At 37.0% G+C, this 25,006-nt stretch overlaps 1 protein-coding gene across 2 annotated transcripts; it reads right to left on the reverse strand.

The window, feature by feature from the left end:
• Positions 1-321: 321 nt before the first annotated feature.
• Positions 322-10,977, reverse strand: LOC102804808 (transmembrane protein 179B-like). 2 transcript variants are annotated; one of them, XM_078005695.2, is made up of 5 exons: positions 10,866-10,977; positions 10,149-10,333; positions 6,710-6,841; positions 6,259-6,343; positions 322-3,850 (listed from the first exon to the last, which is right to left on the reverse strand). In XM_078005695.2, exons 1-5 carry the CDS (start codon positions 10,962-10,964, stop codon positions 3,692-3,694), a joined length of 660 nt encoding a protein of 219 aa, XP_077861821.1. In that variant the 5' UTR covers positions 10,965-10,977; the 3' UTR covers positions 322-3,691. The 2 variants fall into 2 exon arrangements, with proteins under 2 accessions (XP_077861821.1, XP_006824847.1); XM_006824784.3 differs by lacking the exon at positions 322-3,850 and adding an exon at positions 4,121-4,959.
• Between the last annotated feature and the right edge of the window lie 14,029 nt (positions 10,978-25,006).

The raw sequence follows: 25,006 nt of genomic DNA on the forward strand, positions 1-25,006 counted from the left end.
AGTAATAAGTAAAGAGAATATACATATTTATGCTGCAGATAGTGGCGTTGGGTGCATTTACAATGACTTGACGCTTATGCGTTCCACTGACGTAAGTAGGAAAACTATCAATGTCAGCCTCCCTACAATCTCATTGATAGTGCCTATTTAGCCGAGTCAGGGGAGGACTACTGTAAGTTGCCATCATTATTAGTGGACAAGCATAAGCACTACCCAATATACAAATTAAAAGTGGGAGTTGGGTACTTAATTAAGCATGAACCGCAAGTCAGATGAGTATGGTATTACATTTTCTCACCTTCACATATAAAACCAAAATCAAGCGTTTCAAAAAACTGCTTTATTATATATCGGTACTTCAGAGCAAGGCCACTCTACAATTTATACTACATCAACAATCAGCTACAAACAACAATTTTTCTATTACTGTTGATTTGATTTCATGATTCAAATTGGAAATAAATCAATTGTAATCATCAATCTCACTAGACCATCATTAAAGTTTACTACATTACAAATAACTGTTTCATTGCTTAGGTTCACTTTCACAAGTAATTTCAAGACATTTAAATATGAACTTACAAGATCAGGTCAAACACTACATTCTACTTTTAAATTCATAAAGACAGTACTTCAGAAAGTTTTAACATAATTTCAGTGTGCACGTCTTACTGAATGTATCCTACATGCATTTAATGACAATTCATGCCAATACACATGTACAAAAAACCTAATTTGAATTAAATTGTAATCCCCAGGCATGCTAATCCTCCTATGCATTGCCACCGCTCAACCATACTATCGGTACATATATACAAGTATTCCATGGTTACAGTACACTGTAAAGGGCATTAATTATTCAATAGTTTTTAATTTTGTTATTTTTGTTGTGGTAAGAGAATCCACTAAATCAAATCTACATCAAAATTACAATAACACTCATTATTTCACTGTAAAACTCAAAAATTTAAAACCCAGTTAAATATGATCAAATATCAAAATAATCAATACCAGTGAAAATTAACTAACTCAACAATCTGTTGATTTCCCCCAAGTACTGGTAGATACTTAAGGTAGAAGCTTACTCATAGATGCAAATACCCAGAGTTTATTCATTTTGCAATAAATTGTACTCTGGTAATACAAAAAAAAATTTTAGTGGCTGTTTTGGCAGTATTATAACGCTTTTACCATAGCTTCCTATGGCAGAGCTACCGGTATATCTCAAATTGTAAGCTGGTGACCTATGCTGAAAAACAAATATTGTCTGAAAATGATGGGGTGCCAAAAAATGCCATGACAAAAATGACAAGTTTCCCAAAATATGTCACTGTAGCACACTGTGCCATGGGACAATAACATGATTTTACACAATAAACCAATGAACATTGTCATGTGAACTATGAGTAGGGTTCCGACTTCACTTTGTGTATTAAATGCAATGTTACACTTACAGATGTAGTTACCTTTATTCACAGCTTTGTGCCTAAAAGAGTCAGAAACTACTGTAAAACATGTTTAAAAGCAACATGCAATTTTAGCGAATTGTGGTAAAATGACGTAATAGCAAAATGTAGATTTAGCGAATCATTGTTGATTTCTTTGTTTGCCAGCCATTTTGAATGTATAATAAAGTCATTAGCGACATCTTGAATTAGCTAATCAGTTCTCTTGTTAAATTCGCGAAAAAGACATGTTTTACAGTAATTCAGATGCTAACTACAAAGACCCAATGTGCAATTTGCATGTAGTCGTGCCCATGTATGCAAATCAACACATAGTACAAACAAAATAGATAAATTAAATAAATATATAAAGCTGCTTCAAAAAATATCAAGCATATCAAAAACACATTTTATCACCTAATACACAACTTGTGTAATGGAGTCAGGTCCAGACACAGGACATGTAAACATAATAAATAGATCTTGTATGATGAAAAAAAGCTCAATCTTTGTTGTACCGAATAAACAATCCAGTTAAAAATATCTTCAGTCAAGAAAGAACATTTTAATTATACTACGAAAAAATCTAGAAATGAAAATTTTTAAGTCCATGCAATCAGAGACATCTTTGGTTTGTTGGAAGCAATATGGAAGGGAATCCTTAGTGGACTATAAGTACTAGCAAAAATATTTCTTATGTTGGGAAATACATGACGTAACAGCAAAATTCCCAACCTTAAATTACCTTTAATTGTATATCGTCACATGAAAATAATCAACTGTTCATTTAATTTATCTATTTACTATATATTTATACATTTAGCGTCAAATGTTTTTCACATTTACTTCACTTTTGTTCATTAAACAGAGATAATATAATTTTAACAGAAAGGAAGTTGATGTTGAAAAGATGTGATACAAATTTGTAATGACAGAAAATATGGTAATTTAGAGATAGGTCACTTTACAACAATATATCTGCCAAAACAAAAATAGAGATCATCAAAATGCATGATATTACTATTACAACATCTAGAAATGACCCCTTAGTCTGTTTGAAAAATGTCAACACCAGTAAGGCAAACACAAATTTAGAGATGACATACATTAGCATATGGTGATCCATGGGCAACATAGCAATCATGCAATGCATGCTTGCACAAAAAAACAAAAAAATTAATGGATGACTGACTACAAATACCGAGCAACAATTATAAAACTGACCCTTGTTTTGTTTATAGATACTCATTTCGGTATGGAAAGTATAATTTGGAAGGTGTAATTAAAATTGATGACTATGAATCATCTAAAAGAAAGGATCACTAAAAGCACACAGGGTAAAAAAGGGAGAGCTTATTGAATGCAAATTTGAATAGGAAGTCAAAATTATCAGTTTGTCCACAAATAATTTGGGAAAACTACAGGCCAACATTTAAACAGGAAAAATACGGGACAAACAATTTGGCAGAACAAAATATTCATCGAAATTTTAACAGAACAAAAGTGCACTTTGACAATAATATCAGGCGACCATGAGTAATGAATAAAACTACTGGCCAACATTTACCCATACTGACTAACAATATGGTAGACTAACATTTGTGAGAAAAATGACACAGACGAATTAAATGTCAGGGTTATGTTAGGGTTACAACAATTTACTTGTACTTGTACACCAAGTTGACGTGGTATACATAGCATAAATATCTCATTGTTCCTAAATGGATAATTTTGAACAAAAATTTCCACTCATACTATGAAAAACAAGATTTTATATACAAATGGAACTCAAATTTGATGTTGTTTGAGTTATTGTAACCACAAAAATATGACATTATTACCAATATTCAGTTTGAAAAGAATTTCAGTTATTACAATCAAAGAAAGAAAACAGTTTATGACAAGAAAAAATACAAACACTTTAGACAAAAAGAAAGTAAATAACAAAAATAAATTCTTCCTCATTGGCTGAGCGAACCCCCCCTCCTCTCACTAGGAATCATATGCAACTAATACTTCTAATGTATTTTTTACTCCTACATTTACAAATCGCATTGCATACCCCAAAACGTAGCAACTGAGCCTCATTGTTTCATTTGCATGAAATACCATAATAAAGCATATAAACTGAACTGATCACAAGAGTAAACCAACCACAGAAAGCAAGAAGAGATCCAGAAGTAAATATTCAAATTGTCACATTTCAATGATAATATACCAAGATTATACAATGACATGCTAAACACTCAAATCACACCTGGAATTTGCTCATGATCAGCTATAGTTGCATTTTCTGAAGTGGTATAGGCCTCTTTTGTTGGTTGACGTCTTCTATTAACCAGGCATCGTCCAATGATGATACAAGCCAGTACACCAAAGAGCAGACAAGATATCCAGGAAAAAATCTACATTAGAAAAATGAGGACTCAGGTTGTAATAAAATATTTTATGGCTTTTCAGGATTGAATTTATAGATTTATATAGAAACATTCACATTTATTGATGGCATATTGTTAGGTGTTGAGATAGCATGTGAAGCAGCATGCATACTTTAAGCATTAAGAGATAAGCCAAGATTGACATACAAAATAACAAATGACACAATTAAATAAAATAATTACACTATCATATCAACATTTATATACAAACATTTGATTCTTATATATGACAAATACTGACGATAAAAAAGGCTTTTTATTTAAAAAAAATAACATACAGACATTACACAGTTTACTAAACGACGATGATTCAACTTGTGGTTTCGCTAGACTAATGTGAAGAAGGTGCTGTTCTTTATGAAAAGATACTATGAGAAACGCATATTGATGATTCATATGACTGATATGAATAATTTTCATAAGGTAGTGTACAGCCACATTCTAGTGAATGTTTCAAATCACACCATCCAGTCTACCGGTAATCTCGTAAATAAATTATTACAGGCAGAGTAGCATACAATCTATGTAGATCATAAAACACATAGATTATAGACAAATAATAGAGAGAAATCTTGCAAAATTGCAGACAAATCCTCTATTGTAATGTGAACTGCCTAAGATGCCTAATATTCATACTGTAAGCAATAAGTACGTAAAGATTGATGCAGATAAATACATGATTTGCGTGAAATGACAACGATATTACACGTCACAACATTCCCACTTCAATTCACTTCCCATGTGTATGCATGTGATACAAGTGAAATGCACAACAATAAACCCATGTTCCACCGCCTATAGCTGAGACATGCATAAAAATAAACTACGAGGACGTTCAAAACCGACCACTTGAAGAGATATACTCCATGCCATGCGGAATCCCCTAATGTCTCTGCATTCAGCAACTGCTTGGTCATTTACGACGGGACAGATGGCGAAGGTGTTAAAGAAGGTCCCAACACTGGTTTTCTTTCTTCAGCTGTATGGTCATCAGGCATGCTGTTGTCACGGCAACGTCGGACGATGCAGACGACCACTAATGCACCCCAGAATAGGAACGAAAACCAAGAAGTGCTCTGAAGGAATGGCAGAGAGGAAAACGGTACAAAATTGCACAAGTTTATCTACGGTAATCGTTGATGGAACATAATAAGCCATTACATTTTGGTATTTAAGATATGATGAAAGAAATGTAAAAGATTTTCTGATAGGTGTGTTCATTTCTAATGTATAGTAGCAAAAAAGGCAACCTGCACCAACACCAAAGTCTTTTCATGCTAACAAACTAAACAACCAACCTAAATGAAGTGAAATGGTAACATGGAATATCAGAAAGTTTTTTTTAAAAAGAGAAATTAGCATTTATATATAAAAAGATAATTATAATTGTTAGTGTAGAGTCAATATTGATCGATTAATGAGAAGATGATTAAATATTATTTGGATATAAATGAAAAGATGATGACACTCTGAGAAGAGTCCTATTCTTGACATCTATACTGATTCATCAATAGGACACAATTTCTAAGCTTGTACACGCTGACATGTGAGACTAATGATAAGTCATTTATTACAAATTTAAATCAGTTACAGCTGTAGTTTACAATTATAGCTATCTGTTGTTTGACAAGTAGAGTTGAAAACTAGGGAGCATAACAGTAGTATACATATGTCAAGTACACATAGACAGGTAAGAAGAAGAGGGGTATTACTGTATTTGTCTAATATAAACTCACTGCTCTGAACAATCTTTTAAAGAAAGGATTATATTCTTGGTCAAGTACTGGATCCAAACGAACACCCTATCTCTTGTCAATTTTTCGTTAACACTCCTTCAATCCAATAGTCATGACAGGTTAATAAATTGTAGTCACATGGTTAACAAGGATGGAATATGTCACTAGTACATTTGTATTCTAATTTTAGCATTTTTATGGGATAACAGCTTATTGTCAGTGACTACAAAAAACATAAATTTGACTCAAGGTGAGTTGGAATGATACAAAAAAATATTTTCAACTGTACTAGATATTTGTTGTGACTTAAATGAACAGTTTTTGATTGCTCCCCTGCCAAAACAGTGCCTTGGGCAAGGTTTTTGATAGACGTTGTATAGGACAAATATTTTGAGAATTACACATGGAAATTTGGTATAGGATGCCAAGATAAAAAAAAACGTAAGAAAAGATTTAATAATCAGAAAGAGCCATTTCTCTTGATGACATGGATTCTGATGTCAACCCAAAATATTGATTGAATTTTAAATTATGTTACAATGGTTATAATCCAATCATGGATTTGTAGGTAAATGCTCAAACCAACTCAGAGTAGTAGTGGGAGGGGGATGTGAATAGACATTGTATCTTGTTACTTACCTCTCCTAATGTCAAGTAATCAAAGAACGATGAAAAGTCCATTTCAGGACGGGATGGCAGAAGTTTCCTCTGCCCCTCTCGACATCTGTGTAAATAATCAACCATAAGAGTAAATATGAATTGATACACGGTGACATGTGACAATGTGCCCATACTTGGAGATGATGTACACATCAAAAAGGTTCGTTTTTTAGATTCATTTCATCTGGTCATCTTCAACAAAATTATGGGTTGGCTCATTTGTAAGCACTTATTGATTATATGGCTTAAAAACTATAAATAGCTTTATCACAATGATAACGCAATATATATATGATGTGAAATTGATGTGTAAAAATAAAATATCCACCATCAGAAGAAGTTTGCTCAGACTGAACAGGCACATACCGGTAGTTGGAATCTCACTAACTATTGGGTTAACTCAATAAATTATTCACAAAGTGCAACTCACTCCGATATAACATCTTTATATTCAATGCTTTTACACCACTGTAAAAATCCCACACTGACCACACAGGCCTGAATAAAAATAATGATAGTCAAACCAGTATTCACCAATAAAGGTGGCACTATTCTGGTATTCCTGCAAATGAAAACAGAAAAAGAATATTTCATTAAAATCAAATAGTTAATGGAATTTAAATTACATTTACGCATATTATTTATATTCATTGCAAACATACTTACTGATGTTTGATAATCACTACACAAGCCATTGATGTGCACAATGTAACCTTCAACAACAGGCCGAAATTTGGGGCCATTTAAAAATAATTAATTTGTTTCATTTTGTCATCATGTTACTTTATATGTTTGATACGGATCCCTTATAATGTTCATATAAAATAGATTGTTTGTCAACACAAAATACAATGAATGTTTGACTTTCAAGTACAACGTTACTTGTGTGTTTCAGACGTACATATACTTTAGCTACTTTGATGAAATTGGTCAAAACATATACGAGAAATGGTTAAAGACCATAAAAAGTAAAACCAACATGGCCACTACGGAACAAGAACAAACTTGACACGTATCAGTAACCCATCATGTGCGACTTTCATGCCAAGTATAAATGAGACCTGCCCAGGCATGCTTAAAGAACTGTTGATGATATTTAATTTAATTAATTAAATTGAGTGGGTGCATCAGAAAAATATGTACGATACATATTACTATATAAAGCAATAGAATTATCTACACACTGCGTTCTGTAACCCCATCCTTAATCTAAATATAAATTTGTTGCACTATCTGACCATGCACAAACGCAAGTAACGAGGAGACGTCTTCACCAATGGCAGTAGGGTTCGAAAAACACAAAATGGCCATTACTTGAAAAATAGTTGACCATCAACTTTGTTTCACTAATAAACATTTATATTGAGTAAAAAATTATGAGATGACAAATTCTGGATATTTCATAGATAAGATTCTATCTTGAGTACTTGATTTAATGCTTGTTGATTAACAATCAATAATAAAATTGTTTTTTGTTTGTTTTTTTGCTATAAACAAAAATAAAACAATGAATTCCTATCTTGAAATATTAAAGCGTACCTAAATGCGGCCTTAATTTATAGTTGTGTATATTCTAAACTGTATTCAAAATAATATTGCAGTGATTTAATTTTGTTTTAATTATAACTGTAGTTTGGATAGGCATTTGAAGTGCTAGCAACTTTTATATGCACAATGTGCTTTTTAGAGTTTTGGGGTTAGAGCATTATGCATTTGAACCACAGTATTCTGAGTGTGGAAGCCCAATTGCGTTAAAGTACCGTACTTCCCCGATCTAAGCCTCTCCAAGTATGAAGCCCATCCCTCTATTTTTCTAGGTATTTATCGAGTTGAGGGCATTCATGATTATAAGACCAGAGTGTTTTTACTGGGCGTCGACGATATTCTTTAAAATATGCATGTAAAAAGTGTTTCATTTTATAATAATCGTGATTGGCATGGTGGTTTGGTTCATGCTTTTATGAGAAAACTCAACGTGGTTCGCATCCTTTCTATTCTGTCATTTACTCAGGATGAACCCCGATGTTGCAATACTCGAGTAATCCAATTCCATATTTCTTTGAGTAGTAGGTTTCGAGAAGCCAAAAATGTGATCGTTAAGTCGTGTACCTGGTTATTGGGCATGATTTACTTTGAGACTATCATGAAAGGCCTAGGGTTTGAATGACGACATGTTGGCGACCGTGAAAGATGTTTAAATTCTTCCTCCACAACTGTTTACCCATGGTTACTATTAACCGTTGTTTACTTTTCGGAAATTGCGAATCACCAGTTCTTAGGGAAAAAAATCGTTGTTTTTTCTTTGCAATTAGTGCTACATTTTAACAATTCGGTAATTCACTTCCGCATTGCGTTAAAAAATCATCGTCAATAATCGAAAAATTTCATCATTACGACAGATCTTTTTGATTGGTTAATGAAAGACATGACCTGTTAGGTCAAAGGAAGTTGTTTCAGGTCAAATCGTGCTGAAAAACCTCAAGGTGAAACATTGCTTTGCATCGAGAGTTTGAGTACGATCGAAAACATACCAAAACGAAGATAGTGATAACTGCCTTTGACTGTTCCCCCACAGACCCTACCCATTATTTCAACGTAAATTCAGACGGTATGTAAATCGTACTGTAATAAAATGTGTGTGTTTTTTTGGTGAACGAATAAATTTTATGGATAATTTTTCATTGTTGGCAAGATGGTTACAGTGTTTAACCCCAAAACAAAATCATCTTTTCTGAGATGGTCCTCGAGTATAAGCTCATCCCTTACTTTTCTCTTACGTGTTCATGCCTCCGGGCTTATGATCAGGAAAGTACGGTATAATGTGAAGATTCAGATCAGTCCAGTGTGAGTGATGAGAGTATATTGTCGACGATGCCCCTTGTTCGGATGATAGTTTTATTTCAAAACTGCTTGGTGTTCCTCTGACAATTGTCCCATGATTTGCCAGTGCATCCCCGTGAATACATGGACGAAAATGTATCCACCACCACCCTACGATTGCATACTCCAGCATCCAGACTTAGAAATAATTTGAACGCACAGTGCAGTACCGGAAACAGCATTTATTAGACAGTTAGACAAAAACAAATGCCAGTCTCGATCAATCGCACATCCATGTTTGTATGTTGATTACAATGTAAATAACATTAACTTAAAAGTCAAAACAACCTAGACTAGAAGTCACTTCACCAGTCCAGCCAACTATGGCTCCCTAAGATGTTTATATTTAATCAGATACTATTTCGTCATCATGCTTTGTTACCTTTCCTGTTTATACCTCATGAGGGCAGGTTTTTTTAATGGCAAGATGGCGCAAACGGAAGTCCTTCGCAGGTTTATGGTTTCTCATATTTAAATCATCATAACTCTGAAGATAATCATTTTTTTTAATTTTTTTTTTCAAATTTATAATCAATATACATAACTTGATAAATACATACACCAAATTGGGCTCTATTTAGTTCCCCTTTAAACCAAATTATTTTTAGTTTAGTAGCTAAAGGGTATGCAATCTCTGTGGAAATAGAAATTACACTGCATTCATTGGGATGTCTATATACATGACACTATGTAAAGTAAAAGAATTAACTACTCTTGGTGTGACAAAGGCATATCTTCATCTTTAAAAATATTTAAAAATTTCAGTGGCAGTCAAATACAATCAGCCAATCAACAAGCACAGTACGTAACAATGTCAACTGAAAATATTACAATGTTATTCAATCGACCAATAGCTCATTTCAATTTGAATAGTGAAATTTATAAATATTTAGAAAGATGAAAGGAATGCCTTTGTTGCACCAAGAGTGTCAACAGCTTCACCTACGTTTTTTTTTTTTCATTACAATCAGCAAAAGTTAACAACTTACTTATCTTCTCTCTTTATGAGAACATAGATGTGAAAAAAAGCGAATCCCAAGGCATACAGTGCTGCTATTACTTGTACACCAACACAAAAATTACATGACGATGAGGAACCAAAGTGATCAAGCGTAGGGGCTGTAGCATTATACCAACTAATCTCTCCATACAAGGGACAACCACCGAGTTTATCCTAAAACACAAAATTGTTATCAGTCACATGCAGACATCTATTTTTGGTATAAGTTGGATATCGATTTACTGAGCATGTGCAGGTGGGAAGCATAAATCATTGCGAGTGGCCAATTTATTATTATAGCACATTTAAATTATCCGCTAGAAGACACATTTACAGCATAGCTCTCTTAAAAATATAATATAAAACAAAAGTTTTATAAACAAACTAGTCAGTTTCAAATATTTAATACACATTTCCAGAAGGTACATTTCATAATTAGTGAAATTGTGTGATGAGGATCATTTTAACGATCCAAATTTAGAGGGTAGCACACGGATATCATAAAGTGCTTATTTAGAGCCGCACCTAGACAACCTGGTAAGCGTCTCAATAGGTTGTTGGTCACACCAAGCTATTTATTATTACGCTATCTCGGTCACGTACGTACGCGATAATGCTTTCAAATCACAAGTGTCTCGATAGTGTCTACAGGGCGTAATGTTTTGTTTTAGTTACTACAACGTCTCAATAGCATGCTTATACGTACCCGTGTAACACCTATAGTTATCGAAGCAATGAATCCACATAGTGACGCACCAAAAAGCAATACAGTTTCGACGATCAAGAAAAAGTGAACCTCCGCCATCTTGAAAATGCAAGCACACGATTAAAACAGCGCCCCCTTCCCTAATTAGGAGAGGAGAGAAAGTGTATTTTTTATGCCAAGGGATCAACCATTTACAACTCCGGGGAGAGAAATAACATCTAAAAACGTTTAATACAAGTAACCTGTAGAATGCTGTGTGGGTAATATTTTTATATTCAATATTTGATTTTTGTTGCATTTGCAGCAAATAGTTACCAAACAATGAGAAATCGATAGGATTGGATATACCTCTCAGCTGGCTTTACATGCATAGTTAAAGACTGCCTAACCGGTGCTTATACCAGGATTTAGTTGCAGCACTCTGGTCTGAGTAATCACAAGAAATTGACATTGCAATAGAAAATAAAAGACTGGCACTCCCATGCAATTAATAGCAAGTGAAATTCTTAGAATTGAAACATAGATTTTGAAGTCACTGATGTAGGCATTGAATAACTTCAAGTTGGCATAAAGACGAGGTAGTTTATTTAATCAGTGCTGAACTAGAGGTTGAAATTATAATTAAGTTCGTTGTCATATAATTTGTTTATTTAAATTTCTCCTGAAGTCAAATAGAATACACTGGTGAAAGGATGTTTTGGAGGTGTGGTTTACATTGTGTATGGAGTGGTAGGGTTGGGTGTCATATAATTTGTTCATTTTCAACTCTCATGAAATCACACAGAATTTCATTTAATTTATTTTCGATGAAAAGTTTTCAAGCACTAGTATGGTGTGAATCGAATTTTCACTGTGCCGTGTCAAGTCTCAATAGAGTATGAGGGAAATGGCATTTTCACTGGAATTTATTTTAGCGGAAAAATGTTCACAGTGAAAGGAAGTATTCCACATTATTACATATATACTGCAGTTTATTTTGATTCGTCCTTGAAATCAAAATCGGTACTTCCACACCCCATATGCAAATGAGGTCTGAGAGCGAATAAAGTAGTCTGTTCAAGAGTAGCGTTTTTCGAAACAGCAGAAATAAACAATATTTAGAAGTACGATACTTTACGTATGGGTACATGAATATATTTGCCGAGTGAAATGAAATTTGAACAACAGTAATGGTACTTCTAAGCAGTAACTTATTTTGACTAAAACTAATTTGCATATCCCCCTTGCAATGATGTTTTTGGTATTTTCACGGTCAATATGCAAATGAACATGGTATTGGCGATTCGCTCCACTTGGATTGTCCTGTGTGTGTGTGTGATTTCTAGTGTTTTCACGTATTAATTCTTCTGTGATTTGTTTGGCTTGGCCGATTTTGCTCAAACTTAGCAGGTAGGTCACACCTTCACCCTAGTTATCAGGAAATGTATCTCCTACAAATTTTGAATACAACACCTCAGACCTAGCTCGTTTTGCTCAGCTTGAGTGTGGCCACAAAGTTACTATTGGTAAAATCTGAAAACAAAGTCTGGCCACCGTTTCCATGGAAACAGCCAACAACTGAATTGTTTAATACCTTCACGCCAAATGTATCACACCCTACATTTCTATGATTAAAAAGCATGGACGTAGCTCATTCTAATCCGCTTGAGTGTGGGCAACAATTTACTGTTTTAACTCCTCTGAGATTTTTTTTGGCTTGGCTAATTTTGTTTATACTTGTCAGGCAGGTCGTACCGTCACTAATTGGAAAAACAATCCTGGTCCACAGCTACCATGGCAACAGCCAAAATCTGTTTTTTGAATACTTTCGACCCCAAATTTATTACCTCCTACCAGTCTTGTATTCATGCTTTTTATTTTGGCTACGTTGCACACCGGTAAGAGATCACTGACGCCGACATTGTTACACTGTATCAACGTAATCCCGACGCAACTTTGAACTTTGAATGAACTGTAAATGCTGCCTCCAATCTAGAAAATACTATCGGTTGGAAATAATAAATTTAAGGGATTGTTCAGTTACTCCGGCCTGGGGGGGGGGGGTCCCGGCAGATTCCATTTTGCCAGCTGTAAATCTCAGTTGACCCACCCCTATCAAAAAAAAGTGGGCGGAACCCCCCCAACATTATATTTTAAAACATGCTGACCCCCCCCCGAAAAACAAAGAAACATTAACAGTTTTGGCTCTGACATGATTACAAAATGTATGATGTGCATTGAAAATGTACTAATTGCTGTGTTTTTCCGTCTCCAGCTACAATTGGATAAATCTAGTGAATATCTTATACAATGGTGACTTCAGACTTTAAATAAAATAATCTGATATCAGCAGCACATGGACTTGGGATGTGTTCAAAACTTAACTGTATAATTGCATGGGGCTCTGCCGCATTGCATAATCTGTTAGTTATTTGTCAACTTCAACCCCAAAATATTTAGCCTATAACATTATTTGCATCAACAAATTTATAGGCAATATGGGTAATAGTTATTATTAAGAACACATTTGTACGATTAACTTTTGTATCTTTTGTTCTGAAATAAAATTTAAAAAAATATATGCATAAGCGCGTGTGTGAATTGTGGAAAACATGGTGAACCCCCCTATTCATATCAAAAACAGGGTGACCCACCCATTCGCAAAATCAAAAACAGGGTAACCCCCCTACTGATACACCGACCTCCCCCCCCCCCAGCCGAAGTAACTGACCAATCCCTAACAACAGAATACGTCCTAGCAATAAAATAAAATGACTTCTAAAGACTGAATGTTTTTTTGTGAACTTTGTGTACGGTGCCCGGTTTTAGTTATAAACCGACGTTAGCTTCACGTTCATGTCCTACCATGGCAACAGCCGAAAACATATTGCTTGTTTTTTTTTTAGTGGAGTGGATCGCCAACCAGCCTAGCGGCTTGTTTTCATTGGCAAAATCGTTCAGCAACATTTTTGGCATATTAGGAGTACATCACATGGAATACTACGATTGAGAGAACTTTATGTATGTTGAATGAGTTTTATAAACCCCGAAGGGCTCTTGGAAGATCCAACCGCAGTAAAATTAGCGATTGCCATGGAGGCGCAACCATAAAGATCACCAACGCCAAATAAGCAACATTTTAACCGGTAATCAAGATTCATTCAATCCACGGCTAACAAGCAACATCACAAGTGACTACTGCTGACAACGTAAGTCATGCTTGCGTGCCTTCACCATTGTATTCAAACGAATCACGTGGTGTGTCGTTCTCTTTCAAACCCGGGATTCGATCAATAGGAGAGTTTCATAAAAACAACATCGCAAATCATGCAAATTCAACATTTTCAAACCAGTATACTAAAACAGAAATGCTAAGCGAGGCAAAAGAAGGATTGATATTACTTTTCAGTATACACATCTCTGTTGATACTATCCCTCACATATTCTACTCCCAATTATTCCTGCGTAAAATGGACGAGCCTCTTTTCATGTTGACATTCAGAGTAAAATCACGGACAGGCTGTTAAAATTGGCTGTTGCATACTCTTTCGCCGGTCTGAAAAATGTGTTTAATTAGCTCTCATTCAAGCAACAATACAGATTTCCCAGTGGGAGTAAAACTATTCAAGTCTACCATTAAAAAATAGGGGTGTTTTCAGCAAAAAACGAATAACCCTGGAGTGCACACAACACACTGAATTTCGGAACAAATCTTGCATTATTTACAGTAGCAGAATACTACAGAAATATCAGACGAAACATGAAAACACTATATATTGTATTTCGGCCTGAACCCTCTCTATTGCAATTCCAGGAATTACCCCCATATGTGCATCCATTTTCCACCTTGGTATCACCAACCCCTGAAAACAAACTCTTAATACCACGCTGAAGCGTTTGGTAATAATCACAGTCCCTCTATCATAGTGATAGAGGGACTGTGATATAATGAAGAAAAAGTGGACAATTGCTATTTTATTTATTTAATCACTATATTAAAAACTATTGGAATGGATTTACCGTAAATAGATGCAATACAAAAAAAAACAAAAACAAAAACAAAACATAATTTGCTTTTTAAATATTTTTCCACCTTCATAAATAGAAAGTTTACAAGACATCACAAAACCAGTGGCGGCGGCACAGGGGGGTGTGTGATCTCCCCCCCCTCAAAAAAATGTTGAAATCAAGTTGAAACCCTTTGTGTCAAGGCCTTTGGCGCAAGGTTGGTTTATTTATTTTATTTACTTATTGACTCTTACACAATCCCTGGAGGGAAAGAAAATGGTCACAAAGTACAAGAAGAAAAATATATATAAAAACAAAACAAAAACACAATATACTAAATAACAAACACAATCACTAAATTACTAAATAATACAAAATCTCTAAATTACTAACTAATAAAAAATAACTAAATTAACAGCAGGCAGTAAGATGTCAAGTAAGACCCTGCTTCCTGACTTCGAAGCTTTTACTTATGAACTGTGCTACTGGTATAATAACGTTTTCATTCTGTAACAAATCCATGAATTTTTTTTCTGCAGGTTTATTTTCAAATGCTGGGATCATATCCTTAGCTTTATTGAACAGTTTGGTACGCAACTCATTATATTTGTTGCATTCTAGCAGAAAATGCATTTCATCCTCAATTAGACCTTTGTTACACATGTCACAAACCCTGTTGTTTAATGGGATATTTTTATGACGACCCATTTCAATTTTGAGACTATGGTCACTAAGACGAAATTTGGTAAGCACACTACGCAGTTCAAAGTTTTTCAGCTTGACTAAATATGGCTCAAGGTTTAAATCTGATTTGATTAGCCAATATGTTCTCAGTTTGTTTTTCTCATTTGCTTTGGTGCGGTTATCATTATGGACCTCACCTTTCCATCTTGTTAGAAATAAATCCTTGATGCCCAAATCAATTTGTTTCATTTGTGCCGAGGTTAATTTTTCACAGTTGTTAACTGAATGATATTGTTGGATATTGTTTAATAACGATGTTACTTCTAGATACCATTTACTTTTAATGTTTTGGTTAACCACAAAAGCTTCCTTGAGTAACGCATTATTAGAATTCATGGCCCGACTGTAATATTTTTTTTTATTTTTTTTTATAAATACGTCAAGGGGGTATCTGCCTAACTCGCTATACATGGCCATAATTGGTGTGTGTTGTGACACCCCTAGTAGATACCGACAATAACTTAATTGAACGTCTTCAATAGGTGATTTAGTGGAGAATTCATCACCCCAAACATCACAACCATAAATGAGGATAGGTCTGATGAGTTTGTCAAAAAGGGAAATTGAAACTTTTATACTTTTAACTTTTATATATATGTGAGCAGATCTCACCCACCCATGCAAAATTTTGTGCCGTCGCCTCTGAAAAACTGTTGTTATTATAGAAAAGACATACCCTTCCTTTTGCTCACAAGTTAGTTCGACATCCTATGTCAATCATCACTGAATGGTGACAAAACCCCCCAAAAAACCTCCATGGAGGTAAGATCTCCATGCTTTGACAAAACTGAATTAATAATTCCAGAGTTTAATGCTTTTATGTTTGTCCTCTAAGTAAAAGTTCATCAGTCATCACGTACGGTGAATTTCATGAAGGCATGAATGTGTTTGATATATAAAATATTTATGAATATCAAAAAATGATTGAATACAACTCGACTAATCACAATAATGCATGGCAGTAAATTGGCCTATGATCAAAGGAGACCAGCAAAGACTCATGGGTAAAGTGCATTACCAAATGGCTTATATTGCCAATTGAAGAGTATTCTCTGAATTTGAATGGAGCGCAAGAATATTTCAAGGTAAATGTTTGTTTTTTTTCATTAAAAAACAGTCGTACCTCCAATTCAAGATTTATGAAACCTGAATGTTTGACACCGTTCTTTTGTGAGAAAATTAGTTTGGTTAACTATATATTTTTTTCTAGATTTTGTGAGCAACATCATTAAATAAAACCATATGGTAAAAGTCAAGCAAGTCTAATGTGAGAAGAAACAGAAAGACACAAGCAGCCAGCATCAAACCCCTCGCCAAAATCACAAAAAACCCTGATCGATAAGAAATTCAGTAATGTTTTTTACCAAACGCTTCAGCGTGGTATTAAGAATTTGTTTTCAGGGTTGGGTGATACCAAGGTGGGAAATGGATGCACATATGGGGTTAATTCCTGGAATTGCAATAGAGAGGGCTCAGGCCAAAATACAATATTTAGTGTTTTCATGTTTCGTCTGATATTTCTGTGGTATTCTGTTGCTGTAACTAATGCAAGATTTGTTCTGAAATTCAGTGTATTGTGTGCACTCAAGGGTTATTCGTTTTTTGCTGAAAACACCCCTATTTTTTAATGGCAGATTCGAACTAGGTTCACTCCCACTGGGAAATATGCATTGTCGCTTGAATGAGAGCTAATTAAACACATTTTTCAGACCGGCGAAAGAGTATGTAACAGCCAATTGTAACAGCCTATCACGTGATTTTAGTCAGAATGTCAACAAGGAAAGAGGCTATTCCATTTTACGCAGGAATAATTGGGAGTAGAATATGTGAGGGATTGTATAAACAGAGATGTGTATACTGAAAAGTGATATCTATCCTTCTTTTCCATTGCTGAGCATTTCTTTTTTAGTATACTGGTTTAAAAATGCTAAATTTGCATGATTTGCGATGTGTTTTTTTATTGAAACGCCCCTAATAGTTGAATTCCGGGTTCGAAGGAGAATGTAACAGCACACCACGTGGTTCGTTTGAATACAATGGTGAAGGGTTGGCGCGAATCAGTCATATGTAGTTTAAATTAAGTTAAAAATTTTCCTCCACAGAATTGTGCATTGGCAAACATGCCGTCACAACTGCGGTACTCCACTGATGGAGTGACTTTCGTCTACAGCGGTCGTTGATGAGCTGCACTCTACAACTTCGCTTGTGATGTTGCTTGTGGATTAAATGAATCTTGATTTCCGGTAAAAATGTCGTTCATTTGGCGTTGGTAATCTTTATTTGGAACTGGGTAACGCCGCAACGTCGCCAGCAGAAACCTCCTGGTACTTTGATGTTGATGGTCTATGATAAAGCTCAGTCAACATACATCAAGTTCTCTCAATCGTAGTATTCCATGTCGTGTACAGCTAATATGCCAAAAATGTTGCTGAACGATATCTTACCAGTGCGCAACGTAGCCAAAATAAAAGGCATGATCATTTGAACACTGTTATTACAAGACTGGTAGGAGGTAATAAATTCGGGGCGAAAGTATTCAAAAAACAGATTTTGGCTGTTGCCATGGTAGTGGTGGGTCAGGATTGTTTTTCCAATTAGTGATGGTACGACCTACCTGTCAAGTATGAACAAAATCAACCAAGCCAAAAAAAAAATCACAGAAGAGTTAGTTAAAAAGCCATACCTGGTGAGAAGTTACTCTAAATTTGGGGTCAACTTTCTCATTGATGAAAAAAGATATCGAAAATTCAAATAGTAACTTTGTGCCCAGACTCAAGCCGAGTACAATGAGCTATGTCTGAGGTGTTGTATCCTAAATTTGTAGGAGATACATTTAGCTCGAAGCTATCCAAAAATCATTTTTTTTTACTGTTGCTATGGCAACGGTGGACCAACATTTTTTTGCAGAATTTTCCTGATGACTAGGGTGAAGGTGTGACCGACCTGCCATGTTTGAGTGAAATTGGCCAAGCCAAAAAATCACAGAGCTAATGCGTGAAAACACTGGAAATCACACACACAAATGATTTGAGGGGCAATCTTAGTGGAGCGGATCGCCAATACCATGTTCATTAGCATATTGACCTTGAAAATACCGAAAACATTATTGCATGGGTGATATGCAAATTAGTTTTAGTCAAAATCAGTGACTGCCTAGAAGTACCATTACTGTTGTTCAAATTTTATTTCACTCGGCAAGTATATTCATGTACCCCAAGGGTAAAATATCGCACTTCTAAACATTGTTTATTCCTGCTATGTTTCGAAAACGCTACTCTTGAAAGGACTACATATGGGGTGTGGAAATACCGATTTCATAGACGAATCAAAATAAACTGCAGTACATATGTAATAATGTGGTATACATCTTTACTGAAAACATTTTTCTCCTGAAATAAATTCCAGTGAAAATGCCATTTACCTCAGACAAAGCACAGGGAAAATCGGATTCACATGTAATGCTTGAAAACGTTTCAGCGAAAATAAATTAAGTGAAATTCTATGTGACTTCATAAGAGTTGGAAATGAACAAATTATATGACACCCGACCCTACCACTCCATACACAATGTAAACTATACCCCCAAAAACATCCTTTCACTCATGCTTACTACCGTGTTTCACCAGTGCATTCTATTTGACTTCAGAAGAAATTGAAATAAACAAATTATATGACAACGAACTTAATTATAATTTCAGCCTCTAGTTCAGCACTGATTAAATAAACTACCTCGTCTTTATTCCTCAGCTCCTGAAAGCGAGGTTATTTGTAGTTATGTTGGCGATCGCCGCTGTGTCTGCCGAAGTACTGTGGGAGATTGCATGATAGGAGTGAAAGGTCTTTTGATCAATAAAATAATTTTAGAAAAGTTAAATAAAGGTTGGTTTTAAATATTAAATTTCATGGAATCTGGATGAAATAAAAGAAATTGAACTGGTATGAAAAGGGGGTAAATGTAGCCAGAATGCAAGGTCAGATTCCGGGGGCCAAAATACGTCACAATGCAACCATCATTGCGGCTGCAAAGTGTCAACAACTATGGATTCAGTAAAAGACTTGATTTGCAGTTTGCGTGAATGGCCGGGGAAAAAAATCATGCAAATTCAGTGCTTCAGTAACAGTATTTGCTGCTTTTTTGTGTAATGAAAATTAATACACGAAATGCTGCCAAAAGACATTTTCTTCTAGTAAACAAAACAACCCTGGGATGTTTATCTTGAGAAAATTGAGAAGACAGTCGTTCTTGTGAAACAATGTACTTCTCCAGGGTATCAAGGGTATTTATGATTATTTGAAGTGGGAAACTGATGCTTTATGGAAGAGCAAAGTTAATTAACCCCGCACATTAGTGATTGGCCTAGGCTAGTTGAAGACGTTTATAAAGGGGTGACTCGCTAGAAGTATTCACCGTGAGTTCGTAATTTTTATTCGGGTTTATACTACAACACTTATATGTTACTGTCAGGAAGGTTTAATGTCTTGTTTGTATTTGCATAATGTGAAAGAGGAGTTTATTGTCAAAATATATACGGGTGCGTGTATGCGTATTGAAACTATACAAAATTCGCTCTATGCACACCCGTTTCATGTGTTAAAAGAACATAGCGATTTTCTCATGGAATTGTTAAATCTTGGTATCATTCCCAACTGTCACCAAACTACGTTTTTACGACTCGTGTGCAATTGCAAGAGTATATTTCAGGTTTACTCGAATTGATTCCCAGCACTGTGCCTTTTATAAATGTTATGGTTCTGTTACAGCAAATCTATTATTGGGGCAGCAAATTTGCAAACTCGCTAGCGAATTAGCTAACTGCTTGGGTTTTGTCTAAACAGTTGGCTTTCGAATCTCAGTTAACCCAAGCAGTTAGAGATGCTGAAATGTTCGAGTTACGGACATCGAGTTACGAAAATATTGAGTTACAGAAATGACCACACCCATATTTTTAAAACCACGCCCACTTTTGTGAAACCACGCCCAAATTGTAACTCGATGTTCAATCAACAGTTAACAGAACTTATATACAGGCAACATATATTTTTATTTTTGTTAAACGTCCACATTCAGTAACTCGAACTTTAAATAACAGTTAATCAAACTTCGAGTTACGGGCAACATATATTATTTGTTTTGTTTAACTTTCAAATTTTATAACTCGAACTTTAATTAACAGTAAGCAACGTAGATTGTAGTTATTGTTCATCCAGATACCTTGCTTGCTGAATGTGGACGGTCAACAAAAACTAAAATGTATGTTGCCCGTAACTCGAAGTTCTGTTAATTGTTAATCATGATTGAACATCGAGTTATAATTTGGGCGTGGTTTCAACAATATGGGCGTGGTTATTTCTGTAACTCGATGTCCGTAACTCGAACAATTCAGCATCTCAAGTAGTTAGCCAATTCGCTAGCGAGTTTGCAAATAGGCTATTCCAATACTTCTTTCGTTGCGTAAAACTAGCTTTCGCCAACGTTCCAGTGCTGTAGGTTCATTTTCCAGTCACAAAAAAGGTATTTGTGATCGCTAGATTAGTCGATAGATGTTTTAGCTGGTTACAATCATGAAAACTGCAGAACGGTTTTCCGCCATAAATTTGTAGGCGGGTGTCGAATCCTCGGTCTATGCGACTTCTCAGGACTGTACTCAGGGCTAGTTTCATGGGTTAATAGGCCACTCCTTTGCTTCAATTCCAACTATATCTCTGGAAATATCACTTGCTGTTTATCATCAATATTTCGATATCCCTCAATGTCTCGATTGCGTGTCTGGTAATTCTAACAAACTACTATTTCGCAAAATTTTACCAGCCTTGCTTCCACCAGTCATTTAAGTCAACTCCCATATTGTCCTTCACAGTGAAGGATAATTACTCTGAACATGAAGCTATAACCACAGACCGTCTAGGTGTTGTAATTAAACCCTTGTATAAGCACCGGTTAGACAGGCTTGAATTATGCATGTGTAGCCAGTCGAGAGGTATATGCAATCCTATAGATTTCTCATTGTTTGGTAACTATTTGCTGCAAATGCAACAAAAATCAATATAAAAATATTACCCACATAGTATTCTACAGGTTACTTGTTTTGGTTAGATTTCGGCAGTGTGGAAGTCTCTGGTGGATGTGAGAAAAATATTATCCCAAATTTTTACTTACAATCCTAATTCAAAGTACATGTATCAGAATAATAGTAATTACATTTCATTGGATTTAAATGTAGTTCAAAATTATATCCACTAGTCACTGAAATACAAGTCACAGTGCCAATGACGTTTTTTTTCTCACTTTTTTACTTTGGAAAATTTCTTTCTAATGAGTATTTAACCGGATCAACCTGATAGCTTGTATACAACATGTCATGCAGTGACTGGATCATCAACACTATATAATAATGGAAATAATGGCCTGGGTGACCCAGTTATCACAATAATGGGCTGTGTGTTACTCATATTATTCTCGATGTAAATTGCATTACTGTAATTTTGTATACACAGTACTTAAAGAAGTTGAATCTCAGATCATTAGGTGAAAATTAGGCAGAGGGTTCTTCGAACCCGCCTATTCACATAGTTCATACCCACCATAAACTTCGGTCAGTCAAAATGACTATTTTGAACTGTAGGCATTAATCAGCGATTCTGCCAATGACGGAGAGATAGAATCTAGGTCAAGGGAAGCCCCATGACCCCAAGATTCTTTTCCCTTACGTTACGAACCACGTGACCGAGGCCATATGGCAGGGCCATTACTGCTGGCTAATCACTCTGGTTCCATTCTCTCAGTCTTGAGGACTTAGACCAACGCTACGGAAAGAGTTGGGTGATTGGGGGGGACCCGGAGTCTATGGTGGGTATGAACTATGTGAATAGGCGGGTTCAGAGAACCCTCTGCCTAAATTCACTACGTTCAATTACCCACCATAGACTCCGGTCAGTCAAAATGACTATTTTGAACTGAGTCAGAGGCCGATAGGTGGCGGGTTTTTCCGAGCAAACAGAAAAGAATATGAAAGTCTTTCCCCAGTTCGGGATGAAACACTCTACAGTAATCATTCAACACCTTAGTTAAGACCCAACAAGGGTGGTGTCTTACCTTGCCTGTGCTGTCCCCAGAGCAAGAAGCCAAAAGGCTGCTACGGTGAAAGGGTTCAGTGTGCCCGAGAAAGCTAGACTCCAACTAACTCCGGGGGTAGTATGCTTTCGAAGTAAAGACTGAAGCAGTTCTGCATGAGGGCATAGGCTGCAAAGCAGGACCTGGGAGCTTCCAGGGAGTGCTGATGGTAGAGAAATCTGTCCAAAAAAATGCCGAGACTGACTTATCGCCTATGCGCAGTGCCCCTGTGCTCATTCGGGCTGGGTCAGCAAACCATGTCTGACCCGCTACGACGGTACCCAACCTAAAGAGACCCTCCTCAAGGGATTGGGCGTCTCTTAGGTAATAGTTGATAAAGACGTTCTGCATTCTCCAGAAGCCTGCTCTCCGTATATGCGTGAGGGGGGGGGGCTGACGCTAGCACTAGGGAATTAGCAATCACACAGACCTCATGCGCTCATACTTGGTGTCTCTGCAAGCTCTGTGTCGAGGAAGTTAAAGTATTATAGACCTCTAATACAGTAGCAGTAGTCCACCTGGTGATGGAAGTTAGGGAGGCCGGCCTATCCTGCCTGCCTGGGCCGTAACACAAAGACATGCGCCTGGCACCCCATCCTGAATCCTTAGTACGGTTTTGGTAGCAACTCCGTGCTCGAATCGGTCTGCTTAGAGCGGACAACAACAACCGACGAATCCCAGTTGGGCAGTTCCCTTGTATGGGGTCTCGGCATCTGGAAAGCAGTAAATAGTCTCCTAATAATAGGACAGTCGGCTAGTCTTGTTCCCACAACGTTCTCAATGATGGGGGACAAGGCCGACCTGTAGCCAACGATCGCTGCGTAGGACAAACCCACTTCGTTAAACAGGTGGACTAAGGAGCCTGCTACCTGGCCAAGAGGGATGGTATGGATCAATCTCCATTTCGCTACACCAATCAGTGTATGCTCGCAACCTAGAAACGTAGGCCGCATTGGTGGAATCCCTGTTCACCCTGGCCAGGATGTTGGCAGCCCGCTCAGATAAAGCTTTCGTATGTGCGGGTCTACTGAGTGCCTCTATGCGTGTAAGTGATACCCGCTGGGCTCGTTGGTAGTGCGCCGTCCGGTTGGGACAGCAGGTCCGGTAAGTCTGGAAGCACTACTGGTGTTTCGACTAGCATTTCCAACAAAAGTGGAAACTAGGCCTTGCTTGGCCAATTGGGTGCGACCAATGACAATATGCAGGTGTGCACCTGTCGAAGTTTTCTCCAATGCCTGTTGAACTAGCGGGAAGGAAAGGTAGGCGTAAGGGCATTTGCCAGACTGTTCCTCACCCCCGGAAGGTTGTGTGCAGTTAGCTTCACATTGGATTCCAGGCACCAAAGGAGAATTTGCTCCGCTAGGACTGACAACAATGGGAAATGCGTCTCCCCCTCCTTCTTGAAGGAGACCACCGCTGCGTTGCCTGTTCGGAGCAGGACTCTGTGGTCTCGAACTATGGGTAGAAAGTGTGGTAGTGCTGAGTACACTGCTTTCAGTTTGAGCCGGTTGATATGGTGGTCCCGAAACTAATGCGGGGGCCATATCCTTGGGCTTGTTTGTCCAATAGGTGCCCTCCCCAACCTTGGAGGGAGGCATCTGTTACTAGAGTCATACCTGCAGCGAGTGGGTCCAAGGGGGCCCCCTGTTTGAGGTTGGCCAGTGACGACCACCAGGGCAGGGCTTCCTTCACTTAGTCCGAGATGAAAACCCGCCTATCTAGTTCCCATAGGAGAGCTCGGCGTTGCAACAACAAGCGTTGTACCGGTCGGCTGCGTAGTGCGGCCTGGGGAACCACCCTTCGAACCGAGGTCATCATTCTGATGATTCGCATTAGTTCTCGGAGGGACACTGAGGGAACGCTGACTAGGCGTTCGTCTAGGCTGCTTAGCGCTAAGCAACACGCTTGAAATAGCTATACCATGCTTACCTCTGTGTCAAACTCCATGCCCTGGAACACCAACTGTGCATAGGATCAAGATGGGATTTACTAAAGAGCCCAACTGGTGAAGTAAATCCTGTGTTAGCCTGACGTGTTTGGCTAATAACCCCTTGTCTGGGTTGTGTAATAATCAGTCGTCTAGGTACGGATTGAGGTGTACCGACATTTGGTGAAGCAGCAGCACTACCCATTTCATCACTCTGGTGAACACATAGGGCAGAGTGCATAACCCGAACAGGGGGCACCTGAAATTCGAATACTTGGCCCAGCTGGGCAATTCAAAGGAGGTGGCAATTCGCTGGGTGCATTGGTGTGTGCAGGTAGGCCCCGCTTAAGTCTAGTGGGGCTAGCCAGTCGA

The sequence above is a fragment of the Saccoglossus kowalevskii genome, chromosome 2, assembly GCF_978046115.1.
Source record: "Saccoglossus kowalevskii chromosome 2, keSacKowa6.1, whole genome shotgun sequence".
In the NCBI taxonomy this organism is placed as follows: domain Eukaryota; kingdom Metazoa; phylum Hemichordata; class Enteropneusta; family Harrimaniidae; genus Saccoglossus; species Saccoglossus kowalevskii.